General features: G+C 31.8%; 1 protein-coding gene across 9 annotated transcripts in view; it reads right to left on the bottom strand.

Annotated features, from left to right (window-relative positions):
* LOC132724877 (filamin-A-like) overlaps positions 1 to 10815 on the bottom strand; it is a 77223-nt gene extending 66408 nt beyond the window's left edge. For 2 of the 9 annotated variants that reach the window (XM_060709840.1, XM_060709842.1), the window contains exon 1: positions 9679 to 10809. In XM_060709840.1, coding sequence (XP_060565823.1) covers positions 9679 to 9988 — 310 coding nt within the window. In that variant the 5' untranslated portion in view covers positions 9989 to 10809. Of the gene's footprint in view, positions 1 to 9678 lie in introns of all 9 variants that reach the window. The other 7 variants (XM_060709839.1, XM_060709845.1, XM_060709843.1 and 4 more) reach the window with 6 other exon arrangements.
* Between the last annotated feature and the right edge of the window lie 4658 nt (positions 10816 to 15473).

Genomic DNA, 15473 nt, shown 5'->3' with positions numbered 1-15473 from the left:
GGTTTTTATCCAGAACGTGCGAACGGAATAGCTTCAGTCAAGCTAAGAAGTTTCAGACTTGAAGTGTTGCGCTACCCATATATATTGTTACTTAATATTAGATAATTTTGACAGGTGATATGGCCTTATAAAAACGGTTGTTGTATATATAACTCGGGCCGTTATATAACCTGTCAAAAATCTTTATAACGAATTTATAAAAATGTAAACTTCATTTTTTGAGAAATTGACAGCAGCCGTATATATAGATTATATAAACGTCACGATTATCCAATGAAAAGCGACGTTACAAACATGCAGTATTATAAATATAATATTATAGTATATATGTTATGTTCTATATATCGTAAGTATCAAACAATTTATAATTTATATCAGAAAGAAAGCGAAGCTTACATTGCATCATTAAACTTGAGTAATGCCGGCTCTTAAACTAATGACTTTACCTAATGATTTATGATATTCACCAATTAAATACACTTACTAAAATTATACTAGTACTATAAGTAACTATTACTAATATTTTCTTCAATAATATCCTAACATCACATTGTATTAGTCACATATAAATGATATTGGCCTATTGAGATGGAAATTAAAAAGAGAAAGAATGTTGCTTCTCAACGTTTTGCGCGATTAATGTTAGATGGTAGTTTTAAAGCACAGTCACGTAAAAATCTACATTAATGTTTTTGTTATGTTGATGTCAAAGCTTTCATATCCTGCTTTTCCGGACAAAACATTTTCAACAGGGCTTCAAGAGTGAAAGAACGTAACAATTGTTGTGCCTAGTATCAAAGAACAATTTATTGTACATACATTGTATATTATAGTTTACAAGTATATGTTTAAATGAAGATATTGCAGAATAAATGTATTTACTGTATTATTGTAATGGTTTCACGGACGTTTTGGTAAGTATAGCCTCGAGCTGTAAATAACTGACCGCTGACATTGTAAAGAACACCCGGTGGTCAAGCTTTTTAATACCTGTTAAACGAATTGATGAAAATGACCAACTACTTAGTTACAGGGGTGGGAAAATTAGAAATGAAGGGTGAAGATATAAAACTGCACTCTGTAATTAAATTGAAATGTTTGCCTGCTCTTTTGAATTGACTGCGGGAATAAGAGCTATCGGTTACATATAATTTGATATTTTGTGAAACTGAAGTTAATTTGAAATATTCTGAATGTCATCCTGCTAGGGAGGTTTGTGTCTTGTTATGTTTTGATGTGTGTATTGCAAAAACAATGTATCAACATTAAGTTGTGTTTTTCACGTCTGGTCCATTTATATCTTTAAAAGATTAATACATCATATTCTGTTTTCTTTCGTTTAGTTCAAACATTATTTATCTGTGTTTCATTGTTAAAATCAAGCTTATAGCCCATTCGAACTACTTTCGAGTACGAGAAGTACGTGAATTAACCAGGACTGGCTTGATATTATGAAATATAGTCGTGTCCACTCTACGACCCTCTAGTTGAGAGGCACGTGGTTGTCATTTCCTTTAATTTCAGTTTTGAATTATTTATTTATCCTGGACTTAACAATACACAATACCAATGTCATCAAGACGAAACATGATTTTGTTCCTAGAAGGTCTTGAATCTAGTATCCATTTTAACTATGAGGCCTCTATCATTTTTTATTTATTTGTTTGATTTTACGGCGCACCAACACAATTTAGGTCATATGGCGCCAAAATAGGAGAGATGACTTTGGCATACCTCGGGTGTTACAAAATTAATACACCTCACCTGCAGGAGCTAAGAGATGCATAGACTCCAGTAATTCGAACCCATTTAGTCGCCTCTTAGGATCTCTCAGGTATAAACGGTGGCTGCAATTCTGATGCCGCAACCATTAAAAGGCAATCCCTTAGCCACAAGGGGTTTGTTGATTAAGAGTCTACCACGTCATAAAAACTTACTATGGCTTCTCTGCCTTTTACATTTTACATTATTCAAAACTATTGACAACACCAGCCATGTTTTGTTTTGTATTTTATAGTGGTGATATTTATACATTTATTGCCTCCTTAATCTGTTTTACTCCGCTTCATTTTTATCTAATCTCTTTTAAAACGATGACTCATTTCATCCAACGAAGTAAGCTGTTTTTATCTACGTTAGACGGTCAGTGCTGAAGCCAGGTATCTCCATTTTTTCTTGATCATAAAATGAAGGTATCTAATGTCATTTTTTACAATAAACGTTAAAAAGATTCACCGTATTACTTATACTTTACTCATTCACCATAATTGTCTAGTTAGCCTTATGACTGATTTGAACAGATTTTGTGTCAACGAAGTAAATACTTCCCATATATCATTATGTATGTAGTTATCTGTTTCTCTATCGTTTAAAATAACTAAAGGACAATCATTCCAATGTGTTTATTACATTGTTATGTGTCACATTTTATTAATTGAGGACTGATATTTCATGTTCAAATGTTTAATAAACCATATCGTGTTTCTATGGTAACGAAAGGATTTAAAGTTAACAAATTTTATATAATATTTCACTCATTAATTATATTACTATCACAAAAAAGAAAAAAGTGACACAAATGTAAACAGTAAATAAGTAAAAATGATACAAATTTAAATATACGATACTGGTGTACAGTTTGCGAGGACAAAATCGTGAAGAATTAATTTTTGTGTTACCAAGGTCGTGGGAACGAACAATCTGTGCTGGGTTATGACAAGATTATATAAGTCTAAATGCAGGGGGTCTTCATAGAAGTATATGTAAATGATGAAGGGAAAAAATAAAGTTATTCTGTTTACTTTTTCTATTTTATAAGAAAGCGATACAAAGGCTCAAAGAATTCTGTTAAAAACAAGTGACATTTGAAAGGTTATTCATGTACCTTAGAAATTAATGAACTTGAAATAGAGGGTAAAAAATCGGGAAAAAAAATAGAATTGTCATAGAAAATACATAGTTTCACATTCGGATAACACATTTTCACCTTTTATCACATTTTAGATCATTACATATGGTAGCATCTCATTAGAAAAGAATAACGGGGAAATATCTAGCATCGTTTATACAAGTAACTATACCATACTTCTAGTATAAGACGTAGAATCTAAAATATTACCAAAAGGACGGATTAAGTCAACAAAACAATGGCGTTGAATGATACTGACTTCGGTGGACCTTCTTTCACTCATGACTTAAGGATAAGGAAAAGAACACACATATCTTGACTTGAAACATCCCAACCATGTGTTTATTATCACTTTCAGGTGAATGAAATTATTCATAGCATGTCCATAAAAACTCTATAAATAAAGTGACAAGTTTATTTCCGCTATTTCATGAAGAAACCAGTGCTGATATTGAAATTGTGATTGGGCATATTTTAATTAGCCAGGTCAGCGGTGTTCCTAAAAAGGCTGATAACACTGTAGCAATGTGAGGATACATTCAAATTTATTACATAGATAATGCACGTGGAGCTCAGCTCGCAGAGACAAATGTGAACACAGTAACATTTTGATATCCTTTAAACTCTATGAAAAAATGTCAATTATTAATTGCTGACTGTTTTATATTTTCTAGAAAAAGTAAGCAATACATATTTTGTTTCATATGACAGGAATGAATTGCATTTACAATCCTTAGATATTTTTTAAAAAACTCATTGTTTTACATGCCAGATTAAGTAATTGGACCCCATCCTTGTTTATACGTGACTGCTGGGGGAAAATAATGTTATGCTTAATTAAAGAGGTGACACTTTCTATATTTTTATCTGATATCGAGTTGTAAGAGCCGATTTGCAGTTATATGGGTAAGAGTTCGATAAGACTCCCTACGGTCGTCTTAATACGAACTCTTACCCATACATAAATAAACTGACAAGTTTACTTTAGGAAATCTTTATTTATTACATTTTGATTATTTAACTTAAGCCCCCTATTGTAATCTATAATTCGTGATATACGGTTTGCATCTTGAATTACAATAAGTGTAGAAACGTTAAAGAGTTTAGCCCAGCACGATGGTTAATAAATATGATCTGTAGGCGGTAGAATGTTTATATGCATACCAAAATCATGAATCTATCCATCTTTCCACCATGATGATGTACTTACAGATAATTTTTGATGTTTGCTTATTCATTTTAGCACTTTCTATACTTAAGTTTGACAGTGGATAATTTATATAAGTTTGTATGTTGTAAATAGAAATCTATTTAACAAATATAACTTGGGTACAAGTTGGGCCTACAATGGCTGGATATATTTTTTCAAGACCAATCTCGACAAACAACAATTAAATAACTGAAAACGGTTCAAATTTTTACGTAAAAAATTTTTAAGTATCAGCTTTTGATACTTTTCAAGACAGAAATACATTAAAATATTTTTGCGTTAGTAATGCCATATAACATCGGTTGTATAAATCAAATACTATGACTACTTTACATGTTAAAAATGAGAGTTACTGGGGGAAAAAGAAAATAAAAGCAAATACTCATGGCATGAAATTCTGTTTGTTTGGCTTACTAAATTATACACAAGTTTGATATATATTGTCTTTGGTCAATAAACAAAATACAAAACAAAATCATTTCAGCATGTAGATAAATGAACTTCGTGTTTCGGTTAACCATTGTGGTTTTTCACATGTATTTATTTTGGAGAGACATAATACGTAGATAAAAAGACCTGAACTCATCAGACAATCAATTATTTAACTTATCCTTACATGCTTTATTTTCACGTTCTAAATTAAACATATGATATTTGTGGAGGTATTTGAATTATAAAGTAAAAATTTTCTAAGTAAATCCCATAAATTTTTTCAAAAAATAACTTAAGTTTTGATTGAGATTTGCGGTAAGCCCCGGTATACCCGGTACCCATTTGGGTGTTGATGATAGTTCTGCGTGTACCATTACATACTTCGAACCTACATGTTGTACAGTTAACTCACATCACCTATCATTTTTATGCATATCTAGGTTATATCCCTCTTTATAAAATGCATCATCAAATTTTAAATGACTCAATTTAAAATCTGCTTCATATGATTTACGTTTTTTCACCCATAGAAAAGAAATATTATCTTTATATCGTTTTTATCAATGCAGTTTTTTGTAAAAGGAGGTCAACATTATTCAGCACAAAATTCTCCAATAGGAAATTCAAATCCTCCTTTTAAAGAAAATGACGTAAGCAAATATGTCATATTAGTGAACTGATATTTTGAATGAACAAGACAATGGATGCAATATTTATTTTTATCATTTTATAGAAACGGACCGACTATAAAAACATTTTTCGATGATTTAATACATACTCGTAAACGATTCATCGCGGCATATCATTATTTCATATTAATTTCTAGTTCCATTTACATAACAATATATAATACACTTAGATTTTTATTTGAACAATATTTGGTAACTTCTACAAACTTTAAGTGGACTCATTCATACTCTGTAATTGATATATCGTTATAATAAATCTACCCACCAGACTAATTTTTAAAAAACCTTGTAGCATGTCGTTACGGGTCTTTAAACTTTTTTCACGCATTTGAACACTGTTATGTTTTAGCGTCGAACTTTAATAATGATCAAAAAAGATCGATTTCAGAAAAAAAAACATAATATTGACAAATGGGTAAAACTAAATCGTCAGCCGCTCGTTTATAAATCGGCTTACTGACATAACAAGCTCTAGACATAAGGCTACTTAACTGGCAGGTGATATAGAAAATATTTTAATAGTTAACATATCCTAAATACTGACTTTACCTGTGAACTATAGTTTATTTAACGCGGTGTTATTTCTAAATGTTTCATAAAGTTGTTTAACACGCCTTGTAGCGATAGGTTTAGATAGATTTGACTGATTATGTCATTAGGTTAATTGTCACTTTAAAACTTAAGAAACATTAGAATTTGTACTTGAATGTGATGAAATTAAAATTGTAAGAAGATAGAAATAAAATATATATTTTGACATATTTTATAAAAAAATCAAAAGACGTTTTTTACCATATCACTCACTCTCCAAAATACCATTCGTTAATATAAATACACACTCTTTTTGATTAAGGTCCTTACAACGTTTTCTTATGCATTGCAATTGTTTAAAGACCTGGATCTAACTTGAAAATACATCACTTCTTCTCTTTTGAGGGCTATACTGGCCTTTAATGGCTCCCTTGATGATGATGATATGGTCTACATGGACCTTCCTATTTATTACTTTTTATCCAAATTATGAAATGACTTAGTTGGGGTTTAGGTTGCACCAACTCAGAAGCGGTCATATGGGGACTTTCCAGCTTTACATCAGGTGCTCACGTGCTTTATATCAACACCAGAGTAGATAACGACGGTCCGTAAGCTAGATGGATAGCTTTCTCACATGGAAGAATAATTTATTCAAAGTCACCAGTGGGATTCGAACCTACAGCGTTGAGGGGCAAGTGGTTTGAAGTCAACAACCTTAACTAGGCAAGTGGTTTGAAGTCAACAACCTTAACTACTTGGCCATGGACGACTCTTGATCCGAGGGGTAGAGGAGATGCCATTTAAGTCTAATTTCTGTATTTAGCATGAAACCATTTTAGCAAATTTTAAAATGGACCACCTAAAGATCGTTTATGTACCTGAAGCATGGTTGAAGAGGAGATGCCACTAAAAAGATCTGGCCACCATTAACTTCAAAATAAGGTCACAAAAAGGTCATTCTAGCAATAGTATTATCTGTTGACCACCAAATATTAGGAGGAGATGTATGCACGCGCGACGATGGGGACCACGGCAATACCTACACGTTAACTAATACAAAACATTACAGAAACAAAGTTTAAAGATATAAAAGGAAACTGAAATTAAAATCTTTTCTTAATCAGCATGTTATAATAATATTTTCAAGGAGTTTATTTAGATGAAAAACTATTTCTCATTAATGCTATATGTAAATATTCAAGAAATTAGTCTTTATAAATGAAGGTTATTAGATTAATGTCAAAAGATGTCATTTATTTACCTACAGCGACAAGGAAGCCATTCTAATTATATGGTTTAATGGTGTTTCACTTTTTGTTATATTTATTTCTTTTTATGCTGTCATCAGTTAGAATGTAATATTAAAGCATTTATTCTTATATTTATTCTTCTCAGAAAACAAAATTCATACAGGGTTTGAATAGGAGAAAAAAAAACAACTAATTTACATAGGACTTGCTGGAATCTCAAATCGACTCTTATGAACCAATTAACAGATACATATATATAATGTCATCTCGCTCAATGGACCTATTTGTACAGACGCACATTAAGTTTTTCCTCCATCTTAAATTAATAACAACATGGAGTTTATTGATGCATACTATCTTTACTTTCATCTAGAATAACTCTTCGTTTAAAAAAAAACCTCTTCATACATGAATTCCTGATTGAAGATTCTAGTTTTTCAACGTTGATTTATTGATTGCAGACGACAATAATTGTAAATCAATGACAATGGATATTGCTCTTTAATGTTGCATGTGATGAAATTATACGCCATGCCATTATCTTTCCAGTAAAACACAATTTGTACACAAATACTGATATTATCTTTTCTTTTTATTTTGGAATTTTGATTAATCAGCATAGTTTTGTTTGTCATCGATTTATCCAAATGAAAAATGTAGAGTGTGTATTCATATTATAAAAACACACTTTCAGTTTGTTTGCGATGAAATAATAGATAAACATATGATTTTAAAATGCACTTTATGTCAACTGCATAGCTTAGCTTACAAACCTAAATCAAGACTTTCCCATGCGTTTTTTTTTTAATTTTCTGATATTTACAAAAGTGAATGTAATGTATTACCATAACTAATGTGGGCGAATTTTATGAAGTTTACTTTGATGAAACCGTGGATTATTTCTGTCACTCAGCCATAAAGAAGTTTATAGGTATGCGGAGTCTTAAAATTTCGTTATGCAAACGATTCATGCACTGTGTGTAACGCAGTTAATCAAAATTTGATCCAAGGCTTTCGAATAATGTTATTTTTATGCGGTATGTTGATGTTTTACTGTGATTCATCATAAAAAAAACGGCGAAATACAATCCGTAATAACCAAAAGTGTTTTTCCCTTGTAATAAACATTTTCTTTATATTGCACGCTCCTACACATTTCATGATGGTTTAAAAATTGTCGTATGTAAATAAAAAAAACCCGATCAAACACAAATCGAGCTTTGACAACTTTGTGATTATAAATAGATGATTGTATTATTAGACTAAAGTAACAAAATTGTATTATTTTAGTTCAAAGACGTGAAGAAACTAGAAACACAAGAACATCTAAAAACGAAGTAGTTTGGCAACCCAAACCCCTTTCCCAACCCATCCCCCTTTTTCACCGCCACACAAACATCATCACAACCTAACCTAGAACAATTGCTAGATGAGATACAATCACAGAATAATACATGATAACCATAGTATGCCAAGTTTAAAACCCATCCCCACAAGCCAAGCCTCAAAAACCCAACAATTTCTGAATGATTTACATTTCATTTCATATTTAGTCGTACTGTCTATCAATGTGTTGTTGCAATTTTATAGAAATCGTTCTTCAACACTGAAGAAAGTTGTTTTTATATCACTGAATGAAAATGATATTTTACAACCTTTTCTTAGTATATTTTTTGAACATTTTCATGAAAGAAAATTCACATAATCACAACAGATGAAGTTTGCTTTTATGGGCGTTTTCAAAAGCATATTGCGTAGTGGGTGGGTGTTATTGGGTATACCACATAAAAAGAGAATAACCTCTTCAAACATTTACGCAATGTTTCTCACTGTAGTACTTGGTTTTTAAAAACCTCGCTTATGCTTTTAGCAGGTATTACTACTGGCTACGTACAGGTGAACTAGCGGTTTTAACAAAACTAAACCTTACTGCCCCCTCCCCTATTCTGTCTACAGTTTTGTGGCACCTGATTTAAAAAGGCAAATTCTTTTATCATATGTAGATCTATCAAACATTTTATATTCAATAACAAAATAAAACAATACTAATTAAGAATGGACATGTATGTATTGCAATACATAAGTTTGTTTACCGCAACTATGGAAATAATGATAATTGCAAATGTTACATTATATTTGCCATGTTGTTTCACCGAAACAGGACGTTTAACAACAAAACTGTCAAGACAGAGATGTTGGGCACACTTACGAAGAAATTCGAGAAACAAATACTTGTATATAAAATATATGAACACAGTTTATACCAAATACATAAATAGTGGGTTTTACGTCACACCGACACAGTATATGTCATATGGCGACGTACCAGCTTTACTCGTGGAGGTAGGCCTCAGATGCCCTTCCGTGCATTATTTTAGGCACGAACGGGCACCCGAGTAGAACCACCGACGTTCCGTAAGCTAGCTGGATAGCTTCCTCACATGAAAGAATCCGAAGTCCCTGTCGGGATTTGAACCCACAGCGGTGAGGGCCAAGTGGTTTGAAGTCAACGACCTTAAGCACTGGGCCACGGACGCACCTAAATACATGAATGCAATGTATACCAAATATAGGTGTACAAATATATACCAAATTATACAAATTCAATAAGCTCGTCTTTGAAAGTGTTGTAAGATACATTTACTATATACATACCTATATTTATAAGAGTGACATTGTCTTTAGCAATGGCATCTAAGGCAAGTGTGATATTGTGTAGCTTCTCGTGGTTATGGGCGGGATTTCTAACAGCCCCGGGTAATTTTCGTCTCTGTAATATCTCAATCAAAGCCACAAGAAGGACACCATCGGCAAAATCCGTCCTTAAATCAAAGATAGATTGACCTCCACTTTTTAATTGCTCATTTACCCAATTCTTAAAAGTATTTCTTTGAATTTCCATCCACTGTGAACTACTAGAAACGTTCAATTGAGGGATTCCCCCATTCACTACTAATGATGACATGTTTTAATTAATTCCAATCACTATTTTGCTAATCGATATAGATAATCAATGAAAATAATCCGCCATAATAACACAGAATACCTACTTATTCCAGATTTTAATCGGCAGATTGCTGGTTTCGCGACATTTTTGTAAGGAGTCAAATTTCACTTAAGCGATGTATCGCGCTCGCACCTTCTTGTGTAAAGTTAACCTTTGTAACTACTTTGAACTTTAAGATGTTTAAAAAGCAACAAGGCTAAATTTCAATCAAAATACCACGCATTTATTTCACCATATGCATTGGATTTAACGACACTGAATAATTACATCTAAAATTATTAACCTTTAACGCGGTTTACATATACATCGAAATATTTGTGAAATTATTAATGTTAAAATATTTTAATTTTATGCAGCCGTAATTTTACTTGCTATGCCTCCCTTTCACAAGAAGAAGTCAGAGACCGTTTCAAAAACGCATCGAGCAGAAAATTTACATGAAAGAATAGTCTGTTGTTAAATCCACGGACGAAAAGATTTGCTATAAAAATTCATTCAGCAAAAATAAGAAAAGAAATCTTTATCACTACACGCAATTGACATCCCTTATATCACACAAACCCCGTATATGATATATTTTATAAGCAGCACAAGAATCCATCAATAAAACTCCGTGTTCACTCAGTCGTTTCGATTTTCAAGTTGAATCTACAATTTTCTCATTTATTTCATAAATAATATCGCTCCGCTCATCTATAATTGTAAATTGTCCATAAGTTTTCGCTCCACTTCTCTGCAGATATATATTAAAACTTAAAATCTAGATAGATACAAGGTAGAGATTTTATAAACGCCGGGATCACAAAATAGCCGCTATTTTATATTAAAATGCCCGGTAGTTAGTGCGTCCGAATCGGACAGGATGAAAGGAAAAAGTTTAAAACATTGAAAAGACGATATGTAAACCGGACAATAGAAACTTTTAGAAGGTATCTATTATCTATTGAAAGTTGTAGACATTTAACGAAATGATACATATTATACCTTTTTCAATACATTAATAAACCCGAAAGGATTAGTATTTACCGGAACGACTTTGAAAGTTGTGTTGATTTTATAATGAAAGTGTGTAAATGTATTTGGTCTGACAGTAGAAGTCGAAATTGGAGTTCTGATTGGCAGCCTCGATTCAGGAAAGACAACTCGAATCATTAATGAATGTGTGGTGTTATAAGAAAACAGACCAAAAAGTATTGAAATATCAAAGTTATGATATTAAGAGTATTATTTAGTTCTCACGCATCTTGTATTTCATATCTTAATTCCATCTACTTAAACTAGTTTCGGGATGTTTATTAATCTACATCTAAGTCACCTCCCCTCCCCCACACCACACATCATGTTTATACTATCTTCAACGGCGTCACCAAACTTCAATAAAATTGGTGTACGGAAATCAGAGCAAAACGTTGAAAAAGAAAAACAAATCAGAATCACTTCAAACGACCCTTTTTTATTAGCGTTTGAATAGTAGCAAAGTATACCACAAATTGAAAATATCGTATATCAAGAGTTAGCTTATGAACATGATACTATATAGGTAGAAACTTGATATACTCCTTCTTTTATAATATGATAAAGGGTAAAAAAAAATCACATATACCCAAATAGAAGAAGTAAACGAAGTTAAAACCAAGTCTCCGTAATGTGGATTCACACATAATGTGGATATTTTGTGGATTAAAAAGGGGCGTAGCGCCAGTTTCAGTCGCTATGTATGCATCATAGTTTATTTTCTTGTAAGTATATAAAAGGTTTTTCCAATATATCTAAGATGCTATAAGATCTACCATATTATTGAGAAAATAATGCTTTTGAACACTGCATATAAACAGATGCAAGACAATTATCGGCACTTTGCCTGGAGAATTTATTTCTAGAATCACCTCTTTCCAATCTACAGCTTGAAGACTGCCAGCGGACCCTTCGATAGGTTCAATGTTTGTAGATCAGGCTACGCTCCTGTATAAATACACCTACAACACATAACAGCATTACTTCAGGATTGATTTTTTATTGATACGGTCTAGTTATGAAATTGATCGCCTTAAAGAAGATATTAGTAAAGTACTTGTTTATGAAAGCCGATTAGGAAAGGGAAGAAAGAACCACGTGGAGAGGCTTAAAGCGTTCTTGTCTGTGATTTTATTCTAACCTTTGTAAGTATTAGTAAAAATAATATAACGTTAGAGTAACTGCAAGACTAATTTAGACGATCTGCATAGAAAGAAAACAACAACAAAATAGTTTAAATCTATTTCGTATTATATTTGGGATTGGATATTTTTCTACATTTGATTTCTTTCTACAGAACAAGCACATATTAGTTAAATACAGCATAATTTCTGAATTCCCGAAACCTCAGAAATCCGAACAATTGCCAGGGTCACGAAATTTCTTCTTCTGTTATCTATGTAATTCATATTTCTAAATTCCAGAAGTTCTAAATTCCTAATTCCGGACGATTTCTTGGTGAAATCTTTATTATATCTGTTCTTCCAAAAACCGGACATTAAAAAGGGTGTGAAGGATTATTATTAGTGTACTTTAGATTAATCTAGTTGCACTTAGTCTCCCACCATTATGTCCAAGCCCCACAAAGATTAACCAGACATATGCACCCCCTATCCCTACGTCAAATACAGGTTTTCTCCGGCTACCGTAAGTAATCTCTCTTCCCTCATAGTATAATACTATGGAATAAACTCCCTAGCTACACTGCCACCCTGCCCAACTTAAGTCAGTTCAAACGGGCAATAGTAGGGTTGCAGTATTAGTTTTGACATTTTTTGAAAAAACACATTAACCTCCACGTGAGCGTTCCTGTCACACACTCTCGCAATGCACTCTTTGCAAAAATCTCTTTGCATAAATTCACTTCAATATGACATATCTGTTTTAGCTATCGGGTTGTAGTATAAAAAAAAATGTAATAGCAAAGTGTTTTTTTTTACGCACGAATATCATTGTACTCATCCTTTAGTATTTATAATGGTTAACAAGGTCATGCATGGACTGCGTTGAAATCTGTAATAATTTGACTGATATATTTATATTTAAAAAACATTTCAAAAATTTTAATTTGTACAAGTCTAAACTTACAAAAAAAAAACTTTTTTTCTCTGAAGACAATGACATGTATAATTACCATGACAACCTGATGTCAAGTTTACCATCTAAATAAATTATAATTTCTGAAACTACTGTTCCACTCTGCTGAACTTACGTGTTTATAATAATTATATATTCTCAAACTGGTCATGTATATAACTGAAAGCAGTAATTATAAGTATTGTATTCCTGTTTTTGTTAAAATTTCAGAATGTTTGCGAGTGAAATGTGGTTTATCCGCGTGAAACATTGAAAATACCGGCAAAACGTCAGTTATCGTCTCATTTATCGACACATTTGGGCAAGGCAAACAATAATTATTCTTAAAGTCAGTTTTTCTTGTAAGAAAATATAAAACGTAAAGAATTCGTTCAAGATTTTTTTTACCCTTCTTTGCAGGAAAACTATTCTCATCAGTCAAAATTAAGAATTGTTTTTACTGACCAGTGTGATATGCGCAACTGTTTAAGCAAGGGAAACAATTCTGATAGGTTAGTTGAAACATTCCTTAAGAGTTACTATTCTTTAACGTTCGTGCATGATCAGAAAAATGAAGCACACATTCCTTGTATTTATTTAGGTTTTACATTTATGTTTTTTTTTCTTCTAATTTCAAGTGACAATATGACTGTGTGGTTTTTTAATAGAAATGCACACATTCATTTTTTCTACTTACAAATCTGGATGGTTTAACTGTCGTTGAAGGCGGTTTGCACAATACATATATTGTATACAGTATTAACATAGCTGCAATATACATGTATATCAAAATCTATTGGGTTTTTTTTCCGCTTTTTTTTTTGGGGGGGGGTAGGGGGGGGGTGCTTCACGACGTATATAGTCACAACTTTAAGGCCATCAATTGTACAAACAAAATGTCGCATTTCTTTAGTAAGACATCATACTGAATAAGTAGATATTCTCCATGAATAAGCCGTACCACCAAGAAAAAAGAAGAAGAAAATCCTCTCAGAATTAGGCTAAAATAACAAGGTACCACCAAATAAGAATAAATCCAGGCTGATATGTGATTAAAGAAGGGAAATGACGTGTTACTAAATTAATTGATATTATAAATACAATTACGCCCCTTATAAATGCAAAAGAAAAATATCTGCATTAAGTAGACTTCATTTTAACATCTTTTTCTTCTTCTATTTGGGTGTATGTATTTTCCTTAACCTTTAACATACCATGAAAGTAGGAGTATATCAAGTTTTTTGCCTATATAGTATAATGTTCATATACTAACTCTTGTTATACGATATTTTCAATTTGTGGTATACTTTGCTACTATTCAATCGTAATAAAAAAAGGTAGTTTGAAGTAATGCTGATATTTTCTTTTTAAATTTTACTCTTCACGTTATACTTGTTATTTAATACGCATTTCAGTCATTTAGTACTACATTATTACATTATATGAAAAATTTTGGTTTGTCAAGTGTAAAGAAAAACTGCGGGTGAGTAACTTAAAAAGTAAATATTACTGTCAGTTCGAAATGAAATTATCATTCTAAATCATGAGAACTGGCATAGTTTCGCTGTTAAGAATAACAAATATGTTAGAAAAACTAACGCCTGGGCTTTTTCATTTAATCAGCATTCACGTGGTTCTACGATTAAATTCATTAAAATGCGGTGTCACTAATAAACAAGGGCGATTTAAGATAATTCAATTTAGCGTATTTGTTTGTACTTTAAAGAAAAAGTTCTGTAAAGTTAACTTTTTGCTTGAAAAATACTACATTGTAGTTAAAGGTTAAAGTCGGTAGCAAATTGGAATATCTTAAAGGCCTATCATGCCTCATAAACAAATAAATTTTTACGTCTTTAGAAAAGGCAAAAATGGATTTTATAATGTTTAAATAATGGTTTAAGAGAATGTTAGATGATTGTTACCTGAAAAAAAGTAACGAAAAATGTCAAATGTTTTGTCATACATTGTAAAAGTAGTAAAAATGTAAACAAAGTAGTTTTTTAACTTCCATACAAAACACTTATTCACTAGAAGTGTACTTATTGCCAAAAAGCAACAGAAGAAAACGATAGGTTCAGTAACTAGCCAATTTTTTGGATACAATAAAAGTACACCAAAATGAAAAAAAGCTTTTTAGGATAAAAAAATAAAAAGCATTTCCGAGCCCTAATGAGCCTTTAAGATTAGAAGCGGTGTACCTTATGAAATATTTATCTGTTTATGATCGGTTCTCGAAGCATGCAATTTTAAAGGACTTGACGGGAATGCGAATCACATTGTTTGTTAGACTTGCCGCAAATAAAGAATTCATAAAGACCGCAAATGTTATGACAATTTAATATAACTAAAGACT

Source organism: Ruditapes philippinarum, unplaced genomic scaffold, assembly GCF_026571515.1.
Source record: "Ruditapes philippinarum isolate M1 unplaced genomic scaffold, ASM2657151v2 ctg713_1_1_1_1, whole genome shotgun sequence".
Taxonomy (NCBI): domain Eukaryota; kingdom Metazoa; phylum Mollusca; class Bivalvia; order Venerida; family Veneridae; genus Ruditapes; species Ruditapes philippinarum.
The sequence above is the reverse complement of the archived record's forward strand: the minus strand, read 5'-3'. Positions and strand labels throughout refer to the sequence as shown.